The 18919-nt window shown below is 42.7% G+C and overlaps 1 protein-coding gene across 4 annotated transcripts in view; it reads right to left on the reverse strand.

The window, feature by feature from the left end:
- Nucleotides 1-18919, reverse strand: part of TMTC1 (transmembrane O-mannosyltransferase targeting cadherins 1) — a 168062-nt gene that overhangs the window by 78277 nt on the left and 70866 nt on the right. For all 4 annotated transcript variants that reach the window (XM_060694491.2, XM_060694493.2, XM_060694492.2 and 1 more), the window contains one exon: nt 10053-10174. In XM_060694491.2, coding sequence (XP_060550474.2) covers nt 10053-10174 — 122 coding nt within the window. The remainder of the gene's footprint in view (nt 1-10052; nt 10175-18919) is intronic.

An 18919-nucleotide genomic window follows, 5' to 3' on the forward strand; every position in this document is an offset into this window, starting at 1 on the left:
TTTTACTGATTTCTCTGCAGAGAGCTAGATTTGGGCAACACACAATGCAAAAAGAAAAAGAAAAGAAAGGGTTTGGCTAAGAAGGATCTACAAGAAAAACTCTTTGCAATTTACGCTGATTTGTCTGTTTGGAGTATAGAATGAGGAAGCATTTAGCCCTAATGTCAATTTATTCTTTTTTTTTTTTCCTTTTTAATGTGAGCAGATCAATTCTGCTTTACTGCTATCTCCTGAAGGGTTCTATTCTCCACGCAATTACACTTGAATACTCTTGTATATAACACCGCGTAGCCGACAATCAAGCAAAAATGCACTCAGCAGGGTTTTTTTACAATCATGGCTGCTCCATCAGACTACATTTGATTATGCCACGTCATACTACTGCCTATTGAGGGACATTTGGTGCAGAGAAATTTCCCCCAACCGTATTACTGCATGTACTAGTTCAACAGCTTGTAACTTTTTTTGAGTTCATGTGCTGAAGATTTAAATCTTTCTATTCTCCCCCTGGCTGAAAAGAAGAATTGACTATGCCTTAAATAATAAATCGTAGAAAAGGCCCAGCTCTAATCATCAAGTCTTCGGTACTTAACAAGATTTTAAAAGAACTGCCAGAGGGACATGGTTAGCGGATGCCACATCTAAATGGATAAATATTCACCACCTTGACTGGCGAGCCATTCTCAATTACTCTCAGGATTTGCTTGCCGGAGGGCTCCACCATCAGCCCCTATTCGTTTCCAGACAGGTTTATTCTATTCTCCTCAGCACAGGTTTATATTGTGCTTAATATGCTTGTTTTGCATTATTTTGTGAGATGTGTGAATCTATCCACTGTAGCTTGTAACCATAGTTTATAACTTATCATTTTACAGCTAAATCAGGTAACTATGATTTGTTCAACAAACAATGGTTTAGCATGGTGCACAAATGCATTCAGACCCAATACTGGCATTAAACATAGTCAAAAGTACACAAAAGTATAGTATTAAATTTTTTAATTTTTATTTCTGGGCTTTTTCTGGGCATAAGTAGCTTTTTTAAAAAAACTAATAAAGCAGAGTTAGTAAAGTCCAACAAACCCAGCATTGAAATTAAAATAATGCAATGCTTTTCCTTAAGTCATGGGTATCAAACTGGTGGCCCGCGGGCCAGATGTGTGACGCGCAGGCCACGCCCACCCCAGCTCCGCAAATGGGAAAAACATCGCAAAACGTCACGTGACAGCAACGTGATGCCACGAGTTTGACACCAGTGCCTTAAGTCCTAAAATAATCCTGAACATTTCTGATGATGATATTTTGTAGCATCCCCAGCCTTAAGGTTCTCCCAAGCCTGTTACCAGTTCACTGCTGTGATGTGAAGTTGTGATGACATCAAAATCATAACCCATATGTCACTTCATGTAAATCACGGGTGTCAAACTCCCCGCGTCACGTTGCCGTCACGTGACATTTTACGATGTTTTCCCCCTTTGTGGAGCTGGGGTGGGCATGGCCTACATGTGATGCATCCGGCCCGCGGGTCACCAATTTGACACCCCTGATGTAAATGATTATAATGATACTATCACCTCTGATGAAAGTATGTAAGTTATTTGTGTGCTGATATCAAGACACATTTCACTGTCTCTTTCCCTTGCCCCCTCCCCAAACACTAGACTACCTAATTATGGCTCTATGAAGAATCTTCTTCTTGTTGTTGTGCCATATCCATCATCGGATGTCAGCAATCGTATTGGCGATCCTATTTTTATCAGCAATTGCACAAAAAAGTGCTGCTGAGTTTTGTCCAAACCAGTCCCTTAGATTTTGAAGCAATTATGTTCTTCTTCTGTTATGTAGAATAGCAGGAATTAATAATCTTTTTAACCTTATGGTCCTGGTACTAACTAGTGAGTTGGTCCCTGTATAGATATTCAAGATTAAGCTTTTCTTCCCATCATTCTTTACCAAGTTCTCCAAAAGAACCTCTAGAGGAGAATGTTTGTAGCTCAGGGTTGAAATGAAGGGTCCTTGGTGCTCTCTCAGCTTGGTTGTTTTCTTGCAGATGTTTCATTACTCAAACTAGGTAACATCATCGGTGCACTGGGCTTGGCTAATGAAACATCTGCAAAAAGAACCACCAAGCTCAGAGAGCAACATGGACCCCTCATTTTAACCTTTTCTCCCCACAAATTTCCAGAAAGTAGCTTAAAGCCCCTCCTTCCTAAAAGCTTCCCCCTCAACAATCCTGATAACACCAAAATTGTTCTTTCCTTGCTGGTCAGTGATGGGATGTGTAAATGCCAGACAGAGCTAACTTGAGAAGTATCCCTTGAAAGCAAAGGCATTTCTTCCTTGTTTAGCAGCTGAATTGCCCTCTTATGGAACTACAGCAGTGGTGGGATTCAGCCGGTTCTGTCTGGATCGCGTGAACCGGTAGCGGCGACTGCTGGAGGCTCTGCCCACCCACCCGGACGTAATGTGCGACTATTGCGCATACGCAGAAGGCTGTGCGTATGTGCAGAGGTGCTCACATTTGCGAACCGGTAGGGAAGGTAAGTGAATCCGACCTCTGAACTACAGACATACCGTATTTTCCGGAGTATAAGGCGCACCAGAGTATAAGACACACCTTATTTTTTGGGGAGGAAAATTTTAAAAAAGCTGATTGGCGGGTGGATTGGCCTCCCGGAATACCCCCAATCAGCTGTTCCCAGAGGTGAATTTTAGCAACAGGTTCCTTGATCGTGAGCTCTCTGCCTTACTTTTTTTCCTGCCTCTGAAAGCCTCCGAAACAGAGCTTCAGAAAAAGCCTCTGAAGCTCTGTTTGGGGGCTTCTTTTCTGAAGCTCTGTTTGGGGGCTTCTTTTCTGAAGCTTCGTTTCTGATGCTTTTTTCGGCCTCTGAAACCTCTGATTGAGCAGCTGGATGGGGCTACATTCAGAGTGTAAGACGCACTAAGATTTTCACCCTCTTTTTTGTGGGAAAAAGGTGCATTTTATACTCCGAAAAATATGGTAGTTTGCCCCCGCCTTGGGGCAGGAAAGTCACCTCAGACTAAAGTACTCTATGGCAGTAGTCTGTATTGAGCAGTTAATCCTGAAGAACATCTAATTTTGACAGTGACTGACAGGCTGAGGCAGTGTCTCTAGGTGGCTTAAAAAACAAGTGACTCTGGGGGAGAGAATATGAGAGTTTTATATAATTACAAGTGACATGGAAGATTGGGAGAACGATATTTCTTTCTGCCAATTACACAATACTTGAATTCAGGATCATCTAATTAAGGTGACTGGCAGTAGGTTCAGGAATGACAATGAGAAACAGCTTTTTCAGGCACCATAAAAATAGCTTATGGAAATTCATTGCCCCAAAGCAGTTGCACAGAAAATGAAAGTATTGTAGAAGAAGTTCCAAATCTTCAAGCTCTGGAATTTAACCCATTTAAAAGGATCAAACAGGCTGGTGAAATTATATTTATCAAAACAAGACTAGATCACAGCTAGTACATTTAACCACGTAAACCATCTGGAGCTATGTACTAAATAAACTAAATATGAACTAAATAAACAAATCTACAGCCTTGTAACACTTTATACAGGTAGTCCTCGACTTACAACAGTTTATTTAGTGACCGTTCAAAGTTACAACAGCACTGAAAAAAGTGACTTATGACCATTTTTCACAGTTACAACCTTTGCAGCATCCCCATTATCATGTGATCAAAATTCAGATGCTTGGTAACTGGTTCATACTTATGACCATTGCAGTGTCCCGGGGTCATGTGATCCCCTTTTGCAACCTTCAGACAAGCAAAGTCAACAGGGAAACCAGATTCACTTTACAACGTATTACTAATTTAACAGCCGCAGTGATTCGCTTAACAACTGTGGCAAGAAAAGTCATAAAATGGGGCAAAACTCACTTGGAAAATTTCTCACTTAGCAAATATAAATTTTGGGCTCAATTGTGGTCGTAAATCAAAGATTACCTGTATTGATTATATGACCCGCTAAATTGATTACATGACCTGTTAAAACTATTGTAATCAGCCATTTGGAAATCTATGATGAGGCAAAATGAATTTTATGTAAAAAAGAGGCTACTGTAAGTGCAGTTGCCCACAACAGTATCTTGACAAACCTAGGCAGCTGTAAAGTCATTCATTTTAATAGGAAAGACAAACACAGACTTCAACAGATAATTAGAAATGCAGAAAAAAACAATTGCTACCAACCTGCCTTCCATTGAGGACCTGTATATTGCACGAGTCAAAAAGAGAACTGTGAAAATATCTACAGACCCCTCACATCCTGGACATACATTATTTCAACTTCTACCCTCAAAACAACACTGTTGGGCGCTGCACATCAGAACAACTAGACACAAGGACAGTTTTTCCCCGAATGCCATCACTCTGCTTAACAACTAATTCCCACAACACTGTCAAATAATTTACTAAGATTGTATTACTATTATTATTACTATTCTTTTCCTTACTAGTATCTATCTCTTCCCATTTTTAAACCTTTGTAATTGACACATAGGCAAACATTATGTGGCTTTGTTGTTGTTCAATAGCTAAGTCATATCCGACACTTTGTGAGCCCACTGCAGGGGGCTCACAAATCTACTTACCTTCCCTATCGGTTCGGAAGTGCATGAACCGCGCATGCTCGTTCGCTTGCCCGCGCATCACGTGTGCATGTGGACCTCTGCGCATGCACAAATCCTTCTGCGCATGCGCAGAGGGTAAAAAACAGGTTACTTCCTGGTTAAAACCACATTAAATAGGAAGTAACCATGACCGGGTAGGTGGGCGGAGCCTCGCGCTGCCGTCGCTACCAGTTCTTTGAACCACCTGCCATCATCGCTACCGATTTGGCCGAACCGGTAGCATTTCACCCCTGCCCCACAGACCATAGCACACCAACCCCCCGCCACCCCACCCCACCCTTCCTCCACTGTCTCCTGGAGTTTGCCCAAATTCATGTTCATTGTCGATGACACTAGCTAATCATCTCATCCTCTCCCCTTCTCTTTTGACTTCAATCTTTCCCATCATCAGATCTTTTCCAATGAGTCCTCCCTTCTCATTTGGTGGCCAGAATATTTGAGCTCCAGCTTCAGTATCTATCCTTCCAAATAACAGTCAGGGCTGATTCTTTAGGATTGACTGATTTGATGATCTCCTTGCAGTTCAAGGGACTCTCAAGAGTCTCCTCAGACACCACAGTTCGAAAGCATGCAATTCTTTGGTGCTCAGCCTTCCTTGTGGTCTAACCAGGAGTGGAGTTCAGCCAGTTCGGACTGGTTCAGACCGGTTCGGGCAAACTGGTAGCTCCGACAATCAGCTGAGAGCAAACTGGTTCACCCCGACAATCAGCTGGGCCCGCCCGTCCGCCCTTGCACTATACCAACCTATATTTCCTTTGTTTGAAGCCCAGTTGATAGGCACAGCAGAGCGGATTGTCACGCTCAGCTGTTTTACTCACCGGGTAAGTAGATGCAGTAGAAGGTAAGTTTTAGAGCTGTTTTCAAATGCACTGTGCGCGCACTCAGCGAACCGGTTGTTACACCAGTTGAATCCCACCACTGGGTCCAACTCTCACAACTGTATATTACCACTGGGAAACTGATAGCTCTGACTATAACGTATGTGGTTACCTTCCTGCGATCTGTCGGAATGAATCATTTGCATAACCGTGACTTCTTCTACTTTGCAATAAAGCTTTTTAGCAAACTGTGCTAAGGGAAGATTCTGCTGTGAGGAGGTTACTGAGCACAGAAGGAACCAAATGACTAAAGGAAGCTGTGCCGGCATGAAGTCTAATAAACATAGGGATTTTGTTCTGTCTCTATGATTACCAATTGCCATGCCTAAGCAATAGAAATTCTTCAAGATTGATACATTAAATAAAATAGCATGGAATGAAACCCGGCATAAAGAGCATCAAATAATGCTCATGAACAGAAAATTAAAGAAAGGGAAATAACACTAAAAGCAAGAGAATCATAATATCTTGTCTAAAATAAATACTGGGCTTTGTAGTAGAGGGAAAGAGAGAGAGAGAAACCTACACTATTGGCAAGATGAAGTAAAATGACAGCAAAAACCTTTTCATTTTTCTTTTATTTATTTTTTTTCTAACAACTGCAGAGTCTGCTTTCTTTTTCCAGATTAACCAAGGGTTGATCCATTTTTTGGAATAGGAATTGACCAACCAGCTTCATAGGCTGAGAGAGAGTGACTGGCCCAAAGTTACCCAGCCAGCTTTCATACCTAAAGTGAGATTAGAATTTAAGAGTTTCCTGGCTTCTAGCCAGGTGCATAACAACATACTGTGACTTGTAAGCAATATTCCTTGAGGAATAGCAGATAATATGCATGAATTTTGCTGATGCTTTGAAACATGCAACAGTGACCAATAATTATCATCCCCTATTGTAAAATTTCTCATCCCTTGTGTATCACCTGGGGAAATATCTCATCTGCCTTGAGAAAGCTGGATCCTAAATGGATTTTCAGATCATTATCCTCATGGTCTAAAAAATGGAAATTTATTTCTTTATAAAAATGCTTAGGATTGTAAAACCTGGGCAGTCGCATAAAAACGGTCTCGCATATATCCCTGCGTAATTGCTAAAATCCTTGTTATGTAGCAGTGGTTGTCCAGATATTGGTGGCTTTGCAGAGACAGAAATAACTCTATAGTTCTAACATACAAAACCTCTGTTCTGTCTTTTTAAACATTACAGGAAGTCCTTGACTTATGACCAGTTGCTTAGCTGCTTTACCCCCGGTCAAAAATTTATGAATATTTGCCACATCCCACAGTCACTTGGCTACATTTTAAAATGTTTTTGCAGAAAACAGACATTTACATCCATTTTTTGGCATAAATAGCCCATAGTGAAGAACTATTTGTTGTTTGTTGAACAATCGCAGCAGTCAATTTACGATTGCAGCAGTCACTTAAGAACTGCCTCAAAAAATTGGTCATAAAATCCAGTTGATCAAATAGGTGATATGATAAACGACCATTGGGACTTACAGCCTTAATGGGCAGACTCCATTACGGTTGCAAGTCAAGGACTACCTGTACGGGGGGGGGGAGGGGGGGAGGAGAAGGAAGAATTAGAATTAGAATTAGAATTGGAAGAGGAAGAGGAAGAGGAAGAGGAAGAGGAAGAGGAAGAGGAAGAAGAAGAAGAAGAAGAAGAAGAAGAAGAAGAAGAAGAAGAAGAAGAAGAAGAAGAAGAAGAAGAAGAAGGAATTCTCATTTGCCAAGGGTTACATTGTCTTGATAGGGGATTCAAGACACCATTGTTTAAAAACATGACAGATTATTTAGCAGTATTATGTATTTTGGAAAGCAGTCATATTTAGTTCTCCCAATGTTCCTATTTTTTGACTAGAATATGTACCAGAAAGGCCTTCAAAGTTTTTTTAAAAATCACAAGAACTACCTCATTTTACAGATTAGACCTTGTACTTTTTCATATGAGATTTAAATTACAGTACTGAATCCACAGAACAATTTTTATAGTTGAAAATTCAGAATCAAATTACATGCTAAAAATTAAGGAAGAGAGACTTCAGATGATAATTTTAAACAAAATAAAAACAGGCAATAAGTACAATTTGAGATAACATCTGACTCTTTTTTTTGTCAGATCCTATCTCAAATTGCAGCCATTGTTTGTTTTCATTTTACTCTCCTCTTTAAATAAACTATAGATGAGTGGTTTATTGCTTATCAGCAGGGGAGGCTGACAACCACAAGAAGTGACTCTGAATTAGCCTTCTCTTCTATACATTGCCCCTTCCTAGAAGAAAGTATATTTCTTCCTTTTAAACATCACCAGGTATCTTGAGCCAATTGTTAAGGGAATCAGTAAGAATTTTTGACGCATGCTGCCAAGTTGCCAGGATAGCTACACTTCTGTCACTCAATAAAACTGTTACACAGCATGAAGCATGAGGAAAAATAAGTCTTATTATACATTATGAAGCAGGACTGCAGGCTTTCATTAGTAGATCAAACAACCAAAGCTTAATAAGCTCTGGGCAAGAAAATATGAAAGAGAGTCAGCCCTGCCATCCTTAGGATTACATGTCTAGGATTTTATTAACTTGGCAGATTTTTTTGGTGGTAGACAAAGAGTCCTAGATCTATCAATTCCTCCTTAGTAGGCTCTCTGTGTATGTGGGTCTTTGTGCACTCACACATTTTCTATATAAACAAACCCTGATAAAACCTGTAATTGCTGTGAAGAATATCAAAAGCCACTTCTTTGTATCTATTCTTTCTTTTCTATTTTTCTCAACTTTTTATTTCTTTTCTTGGTTTTCTTGGTTTCTCTTTTTTTCTTTCTTATTTTAAATTGGTTAGTTTGGTTTTTATCTTCTCTTTTAAATACACGCACATTACATGCACAATAAGCCAATAATTACAACCCAAGGCAACATCTTTGATTTTATACTGAACTCTTGTCAGCGAAGGGTGCTTTATAGTGTAGAAAATAATTATCCATCCAGAAAAGTTTGTCTAAATCAGGTTTTTACAAACTGAAAACTCAGATGGGTCTTTTGAGAATTAGTGTCCAGGTATGCAGCTGAACTTCTTTCAGTAAAGTCCCAGAGAATATGGTCATCTCAAACTTAATCTATAGATTATTTTAACACTTGGTAAGCCAAGATTATTTTTTAAAAAGAAGATGTAATATATGTCTATGGAGATTCTCAGTCATGGCTGTCCCAAAGGTGCTTTTTTCCAAGAGTCAACTGGACTTCCTTGTTTTTCTTTGAAGACGTTTCGCTTCTCATCCAAGAAGCTTCTTCAGCTCTGACTAGATGGTGGGGAATGGAAGGACAGAGGGTGGGAATACAATATCATCCATCTCCAGTCTACAACACAGTCCTTTCAACAGTTCAAAGAAGGCTCCATATCCATTTGCACCACTCAGGTGATCCTGATGAGATAGGTTTGACAGGTGTCAAACTTGCCTTGTCACATTGCCATCATGTGACATATTGCGATGTTTTTCCCCTTCACGGAGCTGAGGTGGGCGTGGCCTGCGCATGACACATCTGACTGGCTGCCAGTTTGACACCCCTGACATAGATAAACCTCCAGGTGGCCTTAATGACTCGCTAAAAGAATGCCAATGACCAGCTGTCTGCAAGAAGTATAAATCCTTCCATTCCCCACCATCCAGTCAGAACTGAAGAAGCTTTTTGGATGAGAAGCGAAACGCCTTCAAAGAAAAACAAGAAAGTCCAGTTGCCTCTTGGAAAAAAAAGCACCTTTGGGACAAGAAGCAATATACAAATAGCTTTATATGAAATCACCACATAAAGCTAAAGAAATTATTACGGCAGCCTGCAGCAATTCCTCTGAATACTTTGATTTATCTGGCTGCAGAGGATGGGGGTTCGCAGAACAAAATATCTCAAATTGGGGAAGGTTTTACTATTACCTGCTTTTTCTTTCTTTCTTTTTTTTTTACATCTTGGAACATTTCAGAAGTGGTAGCCAGGGGTGGGCTCCTGGGGGTTCAGCAGAGTTCGGGCAATCCTTCAGCCAAGGATCACCAGGGTTCAGCAAACTGCCAAATGCTACCCCTGGCTGGCCATGCCCACCCCGCCCCGCCCCTCCCAGGAGTCTTCATGCGGCCTGTTCATCATTCCAGGTAAGTGCAGGGGCTGCGCAGAGTCTGGGAGCACAAAAAATGGGCCTACCAGAGGTTCCGGAAGCCTGGAAATGGGCCTTTTTTTGGCCTCCGGAGCCCGGGAGAAGCTGTTTTCGCCATCCCGGAGGCTCAAGAAAAACCTCCAGAATCTGGGGAGGGTGAAAAATGCCCCCCCGCCGTGGTGCAGGTAGCCAACTAGGCCATGCCCACCATGGCCACGCCCACCCAGCAACGGGGCAGCAAACCCGTTGCTAAAGGATCTGAAGCCCACCCCTGGTGGTAGCTTGTGGAGAACCAATGTAATAAAAGACCATGATTTCAAAACTCATGCTTGAGTATTGTACCATAGAAGAATTAAATGTAGGAATATTACCTAGGCATATACAGGATGCGTTCTGCCACAGCAAATCCCACCCTGAAGAAGAGGTTGCTAGCAGGTATGAAGGGGAAAATCAGGAACAACAGCCCAACTAGAATTTCTCTGTGTTCCAGTTTCTGCAACAAAATAATAATTAAAGATACACATGTGAAAAAGAATGCCGAAATCAGGCAAGATCAGAGATCCAGTTCCGAGATTACAGTAGTTGCGCTTATTCATATGCAAAAATCTGAACCACCCCTAGATGGGAGCAAAGATTTTCTGAATCTAGGGGTGGCTCAATTTTTGCACCACAGACATGGCAGCCCCGAATACAGGCAGTCCTTGACTTATGACCAATATTGAGAGCAGAATTTCCATTGCTAAGCAAAGCCAATAATGTTAATTGTTAAGTAACTCCCTCCCAAACTTTTTTCTTTTTCTTTTCTTTTTGTAAAGGTTGTTACACAATGTTAGTAAATAAAGTTGTGGTTAAATCTAGCCTCCCTTATTGTTTTTGCTTGTCAAAAACCAGCTGAGAAGGTCGCAAATGACAATCACATTACCCCTGGACACGGCAACTGAGGTAAATACATGCCCATTGCCAAGTGCCCAAATTTTCATCACCTGAATGTGAGGATGCTTCAATAGTCATAAGTGTGAAAACTGGTCGTAACTCACTTTTTTCAGTGCTGTTGTAACTTCGAACGATCACTAAATAAATGATTGCAAATCAATGATTTACCTTATGCCTTATGTACACCGATATTTGTTGCTTGTAATTACTTGTTTAAAAATAATAATTTAAATGGAAACTAATCAAGCAGAGAAGCAACCTGGAATTAAGGAGAAACTTCCTAACAGTGAAAACAATTAAAGAGTGGAACAGCTGGCCTTCAGAGGTTGTGGGTGCTTCATCACTGGCGGCTTTTAAGAAGAGACTGCACAGCCACTTATCTGAAATGGGTTTAGAACTGTTTGCCTCGTACCCTTGGCCACAGCTGCTTGGTCACCAGGGTTCCGGTCATTCACTCCTAATGTTTCTCCTCGACTGACACGCCCCTAGCTATTTGCCCCGGCCAATGGGCCCCAGCCCCTCCGTCCCAGATGCTTCAGCGCAGCCCATTGGATGACAATGTCTGGAACGGAGGGGCTGGGGCCCATTGGCCGGGGAAACAGTTAAGGGCGTGTCGGCCGAGGAGAAACGTTAGGAGTGAATGACCGGAGGTGGAACCCTGGTGGCCAAGCAGTCCCATTCCGTCTGAAATAGTATAGGCCAGTGATGGCTAACCTTTTTGCCATCGCGTGCCAAAAGCGGGGGGAGTGTGGGGTGATCGCGTGCATGCGTGCCCACACCCATAATTCTATGTGCCCTGACCCCCTGCGCATGTGCATCACCCCCCCTGTGCTCCCCCCGCTTTTGGCACGCGATGGCACGATGGGCCCAGTAGGCCCGTTTTTCGCCCTCCCCAGGCTCCAGAGGCTTTCTAGGCCTTCCCCACCCCACTGGAGGCCCTCCGGAGGCTGGAAACAGCCCGTTTGCCGACTTCTGGTGGGCCGAGAAGACCCGAAAATCAGCTGGCCAGCATGTGCATACATGCTGCAGCTGAGTTAGGGCAACGCTCGCGTGCCCACCAATATGGCTCTGCGTGCCACCTGTGGCATGCATGCCATAAGTTCGCCATCACGGATATAGGCTCTCCTGCTAGAGCAGGGGACTCCAAGATCCCTTCCAGCTCGATTCTGATTCTGAAATATAGTTTTATTTGGTTTGCTTTTATATAGTGCTGCATTTAGTATTCAGTCATCAGCACTCAGATCAGCATAGATTAACTCAAAGGTTAACTTCACATCAACAATTAAGTAAGCAATACCCCAATCAAGAAACTGCCAAAGAGCCATCAGGAAACAGCCCAACCAAAGAATCTTTAAGAACATCCCTACCCACACAGACAGAGAAGAATATATACTGACAGCAAACAACATTCCTTACTAGCTCTGATGATGTTGCCTAGTTAGGTAATGAAACGTTTGCAAGAAAACAAGCCAACTCAGAGAGCACCAAGGACCCCTCATTTCTACAAATATTCTCCCTTATTGGCTGTATTTGGTTTTTAAAACAGGAATTCTGAGATTTGAAGTACAACACAAGTAGACAAATTGACTACACACTTGTTATTTTGTGTTTACAAGCATTACTACACTTGATGAAGGACAAAGCTAATTTTGGATGGAATTAGATATCTTCTTCTTCCTACTCCTTTTAATGTTTGACACTTAGATCTGCATCACATCATCAAACTGTAATTTTTAATAGGTGGCTCTCTTACTTTGAGTCTAGATCTCAAATTCTGTGCAGAGTAAATAGACTGAACCTGGGATATCTCCAGAGAGAGAATACAGACTTTTATTTAATCACTCTAAGTCAACCTTTCCATGTTTCTCAACCGTGCATCCCAGAATTCCACAGGCAGCATATTCAATTCCGGGAGTTAAAGTCCACATGTTTTACAGTAGCCGACATTGAGAAAAGCTATTCTATGTGAATGGCCTCTTCCTGCTATACCTCATCAGATGCCACTGAAAGGAACTGAGAAATTCAACATGTCCAAATATCTAAGGAAAAGCAGGAAGGATTGGAATGGAAAAACAAGTAGCAGTTTCATTTACAAGATACATTTCAATGATATTCTTCCTTAGTTGATTCTCAAAGTCTACAAAACTCAGGCAATTTTATTTTATCCAATCATGTTGATTTTTCTTATCAACACACTCTGAATTGTGGGGATAAATTGCCACAGTCAGAAGAATAAATTAAGTTTGGTTTGCATGTACTGAATTTTACACTTACATCCACATAATTTCAGAAAAAAACATCTACAAACAATAGCAACAGTTTTCTCCTAAAATTACCCTCCTGTTCATAAAATAAAAGATATTGGGGGGAAAATGCAATTCAATTGCCCCTGCAGAGAACAGAACTAGAATATTTAGTTGCTGGCTTAATGATCAATTCATCATTGCTAAATTTGCTACTACCTGCCTTAACGGCAATCCAAAATTCATATTTTTCAGCCACAGTACTTAACAAGCTGTCCTTGGGATTGATAAAGTCTGCTGTAATTGATTATTAGTTCAGGAATTTCTTACGATCAATCCTCTTCTTGAACATTTAGGTCTTCTCTTGAGAACTCCAACACATATTTGATGCCCAATAAAACTAAGATGCGACAAGCATCACTAAGCAGTTTGAAAATGAAACTGTACAGTGTTGTTTTTATGAGCATTTTTCAGCCTACAGTGCATTTTATAGCCCTCAAAGTTCCAAGATGAATTGTTCCACACTTCATCGTTGGCACACAGTACTAACACTCACAGATCTATTAAATATATACATAAAAAAGCTTAACTGCAACACAAATCTCCAATATTAATAATAAATATTAGACTAAGAAGTTGAAAGATATCCTAGAAGAAAACAACAACAAACAACTTCTTTGTTGTGATAAAAAATGGTTTATGTAGTCCTCCAAGTAACCAAGCAGGCTGATCTTGAAAAGCCTAAGCAGAATCAGTCCAGGTTAATATTTTGACAGGGGACCACTAGGGTTAAATTTTTAGACTTGGAAATAATAATAATATTTTTAAAAAACTAGAGAAAGGCAGTTGAAAAATCCTTCTCTCTTGTATTCTGACACCAAGAAAACTATATACTGTGTTTCCCCGAAAATAAGACAGGGTCTTATTTTCTTTTGAACTCTGAAATAAGGGCTTGGCTTTATTATCGGGGGGTCTTATTATTTCAGGGGTGCAGGAGGCCCTGGGCGGCCTGGACACTCACAGCCGGAAGTCCGGCAGAGAGAGACTCCCTTCGCATGCTACCATTAAGCCCCTCCCCTCCCGCAGGGTGTGTGTGTGTGTGTAGTACGCGAGCGGCCCAAAGGCACCAAGCTGCGTGAGTGCCTGTCCCCACCCACCCCGCTCACACGCCTCCCAGGCCTCACCATGTCGATGTGGGTGAAGCTGGTGAGCACCAGGTCCTTCAGCTCGTAGCCAATGCTGCCGGCGCCCACCACCAGCACCCATGCGGAAGCCACGGCCTGGGCTAGCTCTCCCTGCAGGGTCCAGCTCCAGCTGTCACCATAGAGTGGGAAGCACACTCCCAGAGCAGCCGCTGCCCTGGCTGGGGTTTTCGAAGCTGCAAAGGCAGAGTTTGGGGGAGAGAAAGAAAGACTTCTGCTGCTTTCCTTGCATGCAGCCAAAAGCAGAAGCAGCAGAACTCTTTCTTTCTCTCCCCCAAACTCTGCCTTTGCAGCTTCCAAAACCCCAGCCAGGGCAGCGGCTGCTCTGGGAGTGTGCTTCCTACTCTATGGTGACAGTCACCAGAGGCCTCCCCTTCCCCCCTGCTCCTCTCCACTCCGATTGCCCCGCAGTCCCCCCACCCAAGTGCTGACTGACTGGAGCACTCACCAGCGAGCCCCTCCACCTTGGGAGTCACCGGACTGGATGGCGATCAGGCCAGACTCTTCCTGGGGAAGGGAGCCTCGTGGGACACTTGCCTGCCCTCCCTTCCTCCTGCAGGTCCAGTTTACTCTTTCCAGCTGCCTGGCAGCAAGACGCTGGGCAGCTGTGCCGAGGACAGCCCTCACAGACACAGCTCGGCCGGCTCAGCCATGGCCAACGTTCCTCGCCCGTGGCTGAGCTTGGCTGCAGGGGGCCGCCGGGACTCCACAGGCAGCAGCGGCAGCAGCAACACCTGCAGCGCCTCAGCCATCCCGGCCGAGACCTGCACCCAGATATGGGACGCACCAGGCCTGCCATTGTAGTCCTCCACAACTGCCCAGCACGCATAGAGGCCTCTCTGCCGCCAGTGGCCACCCTGCCAAGGAAGCCCCGAGGCAGCGATGCTTGCAGTGAGGCTGCTGTGGCGGGCGCTCAGTAGCGCAGGCTATGCAGACGCAGCACCTAGGCACAGGCGAGAGCGGGTGGGCTGCCACCATGGTGCAGGAGCAGGTGCTCGAGGTGTATGGTTGGTGCTGCAGGCGACGAAACGGGCGGGGTGCACAAGAGTTTGCAGGGATATGGCTGCCTTGGGAGGTTTGGGGGTGAGGAACCTGTATGTGCATGTGTGTGAAAGAGAGAGAGGAGGGGCTTATTTTCGGGACATGTCCTATTTTCGGGAAAACACGGTAGGTTAATTCTCTGCTTGGTTAGTTTCTATCCATTGCTTCTTGTCTTTGGACAATAAGTTGACCACCTCTTCTTTATGGCAGCCTTACTACAAGGCAGATACTTCTATCCATTCAGTGTCAAAACAGCAGTAAATTGTCAACAGTTAGGAAAATATTCTACTATGATATCTCATCAGCTTCTCATCAAGATATATGTTGCATCAATTCATCAGAGCCTTAACTTCATTCTTGGATTGTGGAGTCTCTTTTTTTTGTTTTTAGCAGTTCTACAAAGAATTGCTTTGATGTTATAAACTTTAATCCTTACAGGTTTTAATTATACTTGACAATCTTGCTGAACAAAATGGGAATAATGACATAATAGCCTTATTGAGATAAAACACTGAAGAGACAGTCTTTTTTCCTAACCGTTTTTAATTTTTTTTTTTTTTATTTGAACCTACATAAGAAGATAAAGGAAAACGATGGAACGGAAGTTGTACATACACATGAATATGAAATAATGTTGATTAAAGGCAGAAAGCATAATGGAGGGGAAAACTGTTTGAATCTAATCTTGTGGGTTTGTTACTCTATCTGAAGACATACAATAGTGAAGACTTGCATCTTCTCCAGTTGCAATAAACAATGGCAAAAGATTATCCAAGCATTTCCTGTTCTCTTTTAAGGCAATTAAACAGATCAAACACATAGTTTAAACAGCAATATCCTTTTAGCCAGCCAGAGAGTTTTGATTTACTATACTGCTTTCTCTTCCTGAAGCAAATACTAATGCAATAGATTCAGAAGCAGCACTGCAAAAAACTCTAAACAATACCAACCTCAGCAGCAAATCAAACTGGCTTCAGGAAATGTAAGGAAGGGACTTTGAATAACTCAAACATTCAAAATGGATCTTTTGTAAAAAATGATTTCATATGAAAAGTGAAATATTTTTTCATACAAAACAAAAAAGAATTCAATTTACTTCTGGACAGTCAAATGTAGAATGCAACCAACCGGTGGTGAAATCCAAAAATTTTTACTACCCGTTCTGTGGGCGTGGCTTGGGCGTGGCTTGGTGGGCGTGGCAGGGGAAGGATACTGCAAAATCCCCATTCCCTCCCCCACTCCTGGGGGAAGGATATTGCAAAATCTCCATTCCCACCCCACTCTGGGACCAGCCAGAGGTGGTATTTGCTGGTTCTCTGAACTACTCAAAATTTCCGCTACCGGTTCTCCAGAACCTGTCAGAGCCTGCTGGATTTCACCCCTGCAACCAGCTCATTTGATGGAGCACAGTGGTTCATATGGTTGGAACGCTAAGCAGGAGGTTAGCAAGCTCAAGTTTGAGACCTGAGAGCTGCCATGGGGCAGGGATGAGGTCTCGTCCTTCACTCCAGCTCCTGCCGGAGATATGAAAGGAGCCCCCAACTGGACATCCCTAGGACAACAATGAAGTCACCAGATAATCCTTTCAACCTGGATGCGCCTCAGTGCTTCTGATTGGAGTGCAAAATTTGATGCATCCAGATAAGAACAATTTGACTGAAGTAGAGGCCCACACCATGGTTTGTGCAACTGCACAATCCACAAACTTTGTGGAGCTCAAGCTCCAATTCATTAACCCTTCATTACAAACAAGGAAGAGTTGACCTGAGTATAATAATTACCATCGATGAGGGTCTACAGAAGATATTTTCCATCTTTCTTCTGCCAGTATATCCACATTTTTTGCCAAATAAGAACAACTCCCTGCATACAGTTCATGAGTTCTAATTAAATCATAGTTCATGGTTTAATTCTCATTCTCCCTTTGTTTTGAGAGTCCTTAGAACAGTTACATGAAGCAGAATTTTTCATCAATTAAAACTAATGAGGGCTTGCAATCTAATTGTGTGAGGGAGGTCCATGAAAAAGTAATAAGACTTTTGCCTTTCATGTAATGGCATGTGGGGGTTGACATTGGGAGATAGGATGAAGAGCAACAGTCTAATAAACAAAATTTACTACAAAAGGAGAGTAAAGCAAAGGAGGGGAGAGTTTCAGACTTGCAAGATGATCTATCCCAGAGGGGCAGAATCAAGATCAAGTGTTAGTACTACTTTCCTGACAGTTAGAACAATTAATCAGTGGAAAAACTTGCCTGCAGAAATTGTGGGTGCTCCAACACTGGAGGTTTTTAAAAGTAAAGGTTCCCCTCGCACATATGTGCTAGCCGTTCCCGACTCCAGAGGGCGGTGCTCATCTCCGTTTCAAAGCTGAAGAGCCAGCGCTGTCCAAAGACGTCTCCATGGTCATGTGGCCGGCATGACTAAATGCCAAAGGTGCACGGAACGCTGTTACCTTCCCACCAAAGGTGGTCCCTATTTTTCTACTTGCATTTTTTATGTGCTTTCGAACTGCTAGGTTGGCAGAAGCTGGGACAAGTAACGGGGGCTCATCCCATTACGCGGCACTAGGGGTTCAAACTGCTGAACTGCCGACCTTTCGATCGACAAGCTCAGCGTCTTAGCCACTGAGCCACTGCGTCCCCTGGAGGTTTTTGAGAAGAGGCAATTTTGCATACAATTGTTCTATATTAAGCCCGCCACCTTAAATGAAACTGACCCCTGTTGTGCTAAGGCACTAAAATCTTTTCTAAGCAAGTATTCTCCAAGTAAACCAGGTATGTAATTTTCAAAATACATAACCCCAGTGGTGTCAAACTCATGTCGTCAGGGCGGCGCCATGTGACATATCGGGACTTTTTCCCCCTTCACTAAACCGGGCGTGGGCATGGCCAGCATGTAACGCATCTGGCCCTCGGGCTGGGAGTTTGACAGCCCTGACATAGCCAGAACAATCTTTGACTGAGAAACATGAGGAGCAGAGGTGGCGCAGTGGTTAGAGTGCAGTACTGCAGCTACTTCAGCTGACTGCTAGTTCAGCAGATCAGCGGATCAAATCTCACCGGCTCAAGGTTGACTCAGCCTTCCATCCTTCCGAGGTGGGTAAAATGAGGACCCAGATTGTTAGGGGGCAATATGCTATTTAGTATACTGTCTTTGGTGTAAGCCGCCCAGAGTCCTCGGAGAGTGGGCGGCATAGAAATATGACTAATAAATGAATAAATAAATAAATGAGAGCTACTGCCTCAACATATCTGCAGCATTCCAGTTTGGAAAAAGCTGAAATAATGTTTGGCTGAATTTCATGAGTTGCAAGTCTGAAAGGGGGGGGGAGTGACTTATAACTGTTTTTCACACTTATGACCATTGCAGCAGCCCCATGGTCATGTGATCGAAATTCAGATTTCATTTCATTTTCATTTCATTTTATTAGATTTCTATACCGCCCTACTCCCAAAGGACTCAGGGCGGTGCACAGCCAAACAATAAAAACACATACAATACAAAATTTAAAAAATAGAATAAAATCAAATTAAATAATTTTGGCCCCGACAAATTTAAAACCCCAAACTTTTAAAACCAATTTAAAATTGAATATATAAATACTAAAAGATATTTAAAATTTTAAAAATCTTTTATAAAAGAGGGGGAAAATTAGGCCAGGCCGGATACTTGGCAACTGGTTCATACTTATGACCATTGCCATATCCCAAGGTCATGTGATCACCTTTTGCAATCTTTTGGCAAGCAAAGTCAATGGGGAAGCCAGATTCACTTAACATGTTACTAACTTACCCACTGCAGTGATTCACTTAACAAC

This window comes from Pantherophis guttatus, chromosome 7 (assembly GCF_059756535.1).
Source record: "Pantherophis guttatus breed Tessera chromosome 7, ASM5975653v1, whole genome shotgun sequence".
Lineage (NCBI taxonomy): Eukaryota > Metazoa > Chordata > Lepidosauria > Squamata > Colubridae > Pantherophis > Pantherophis guttatus.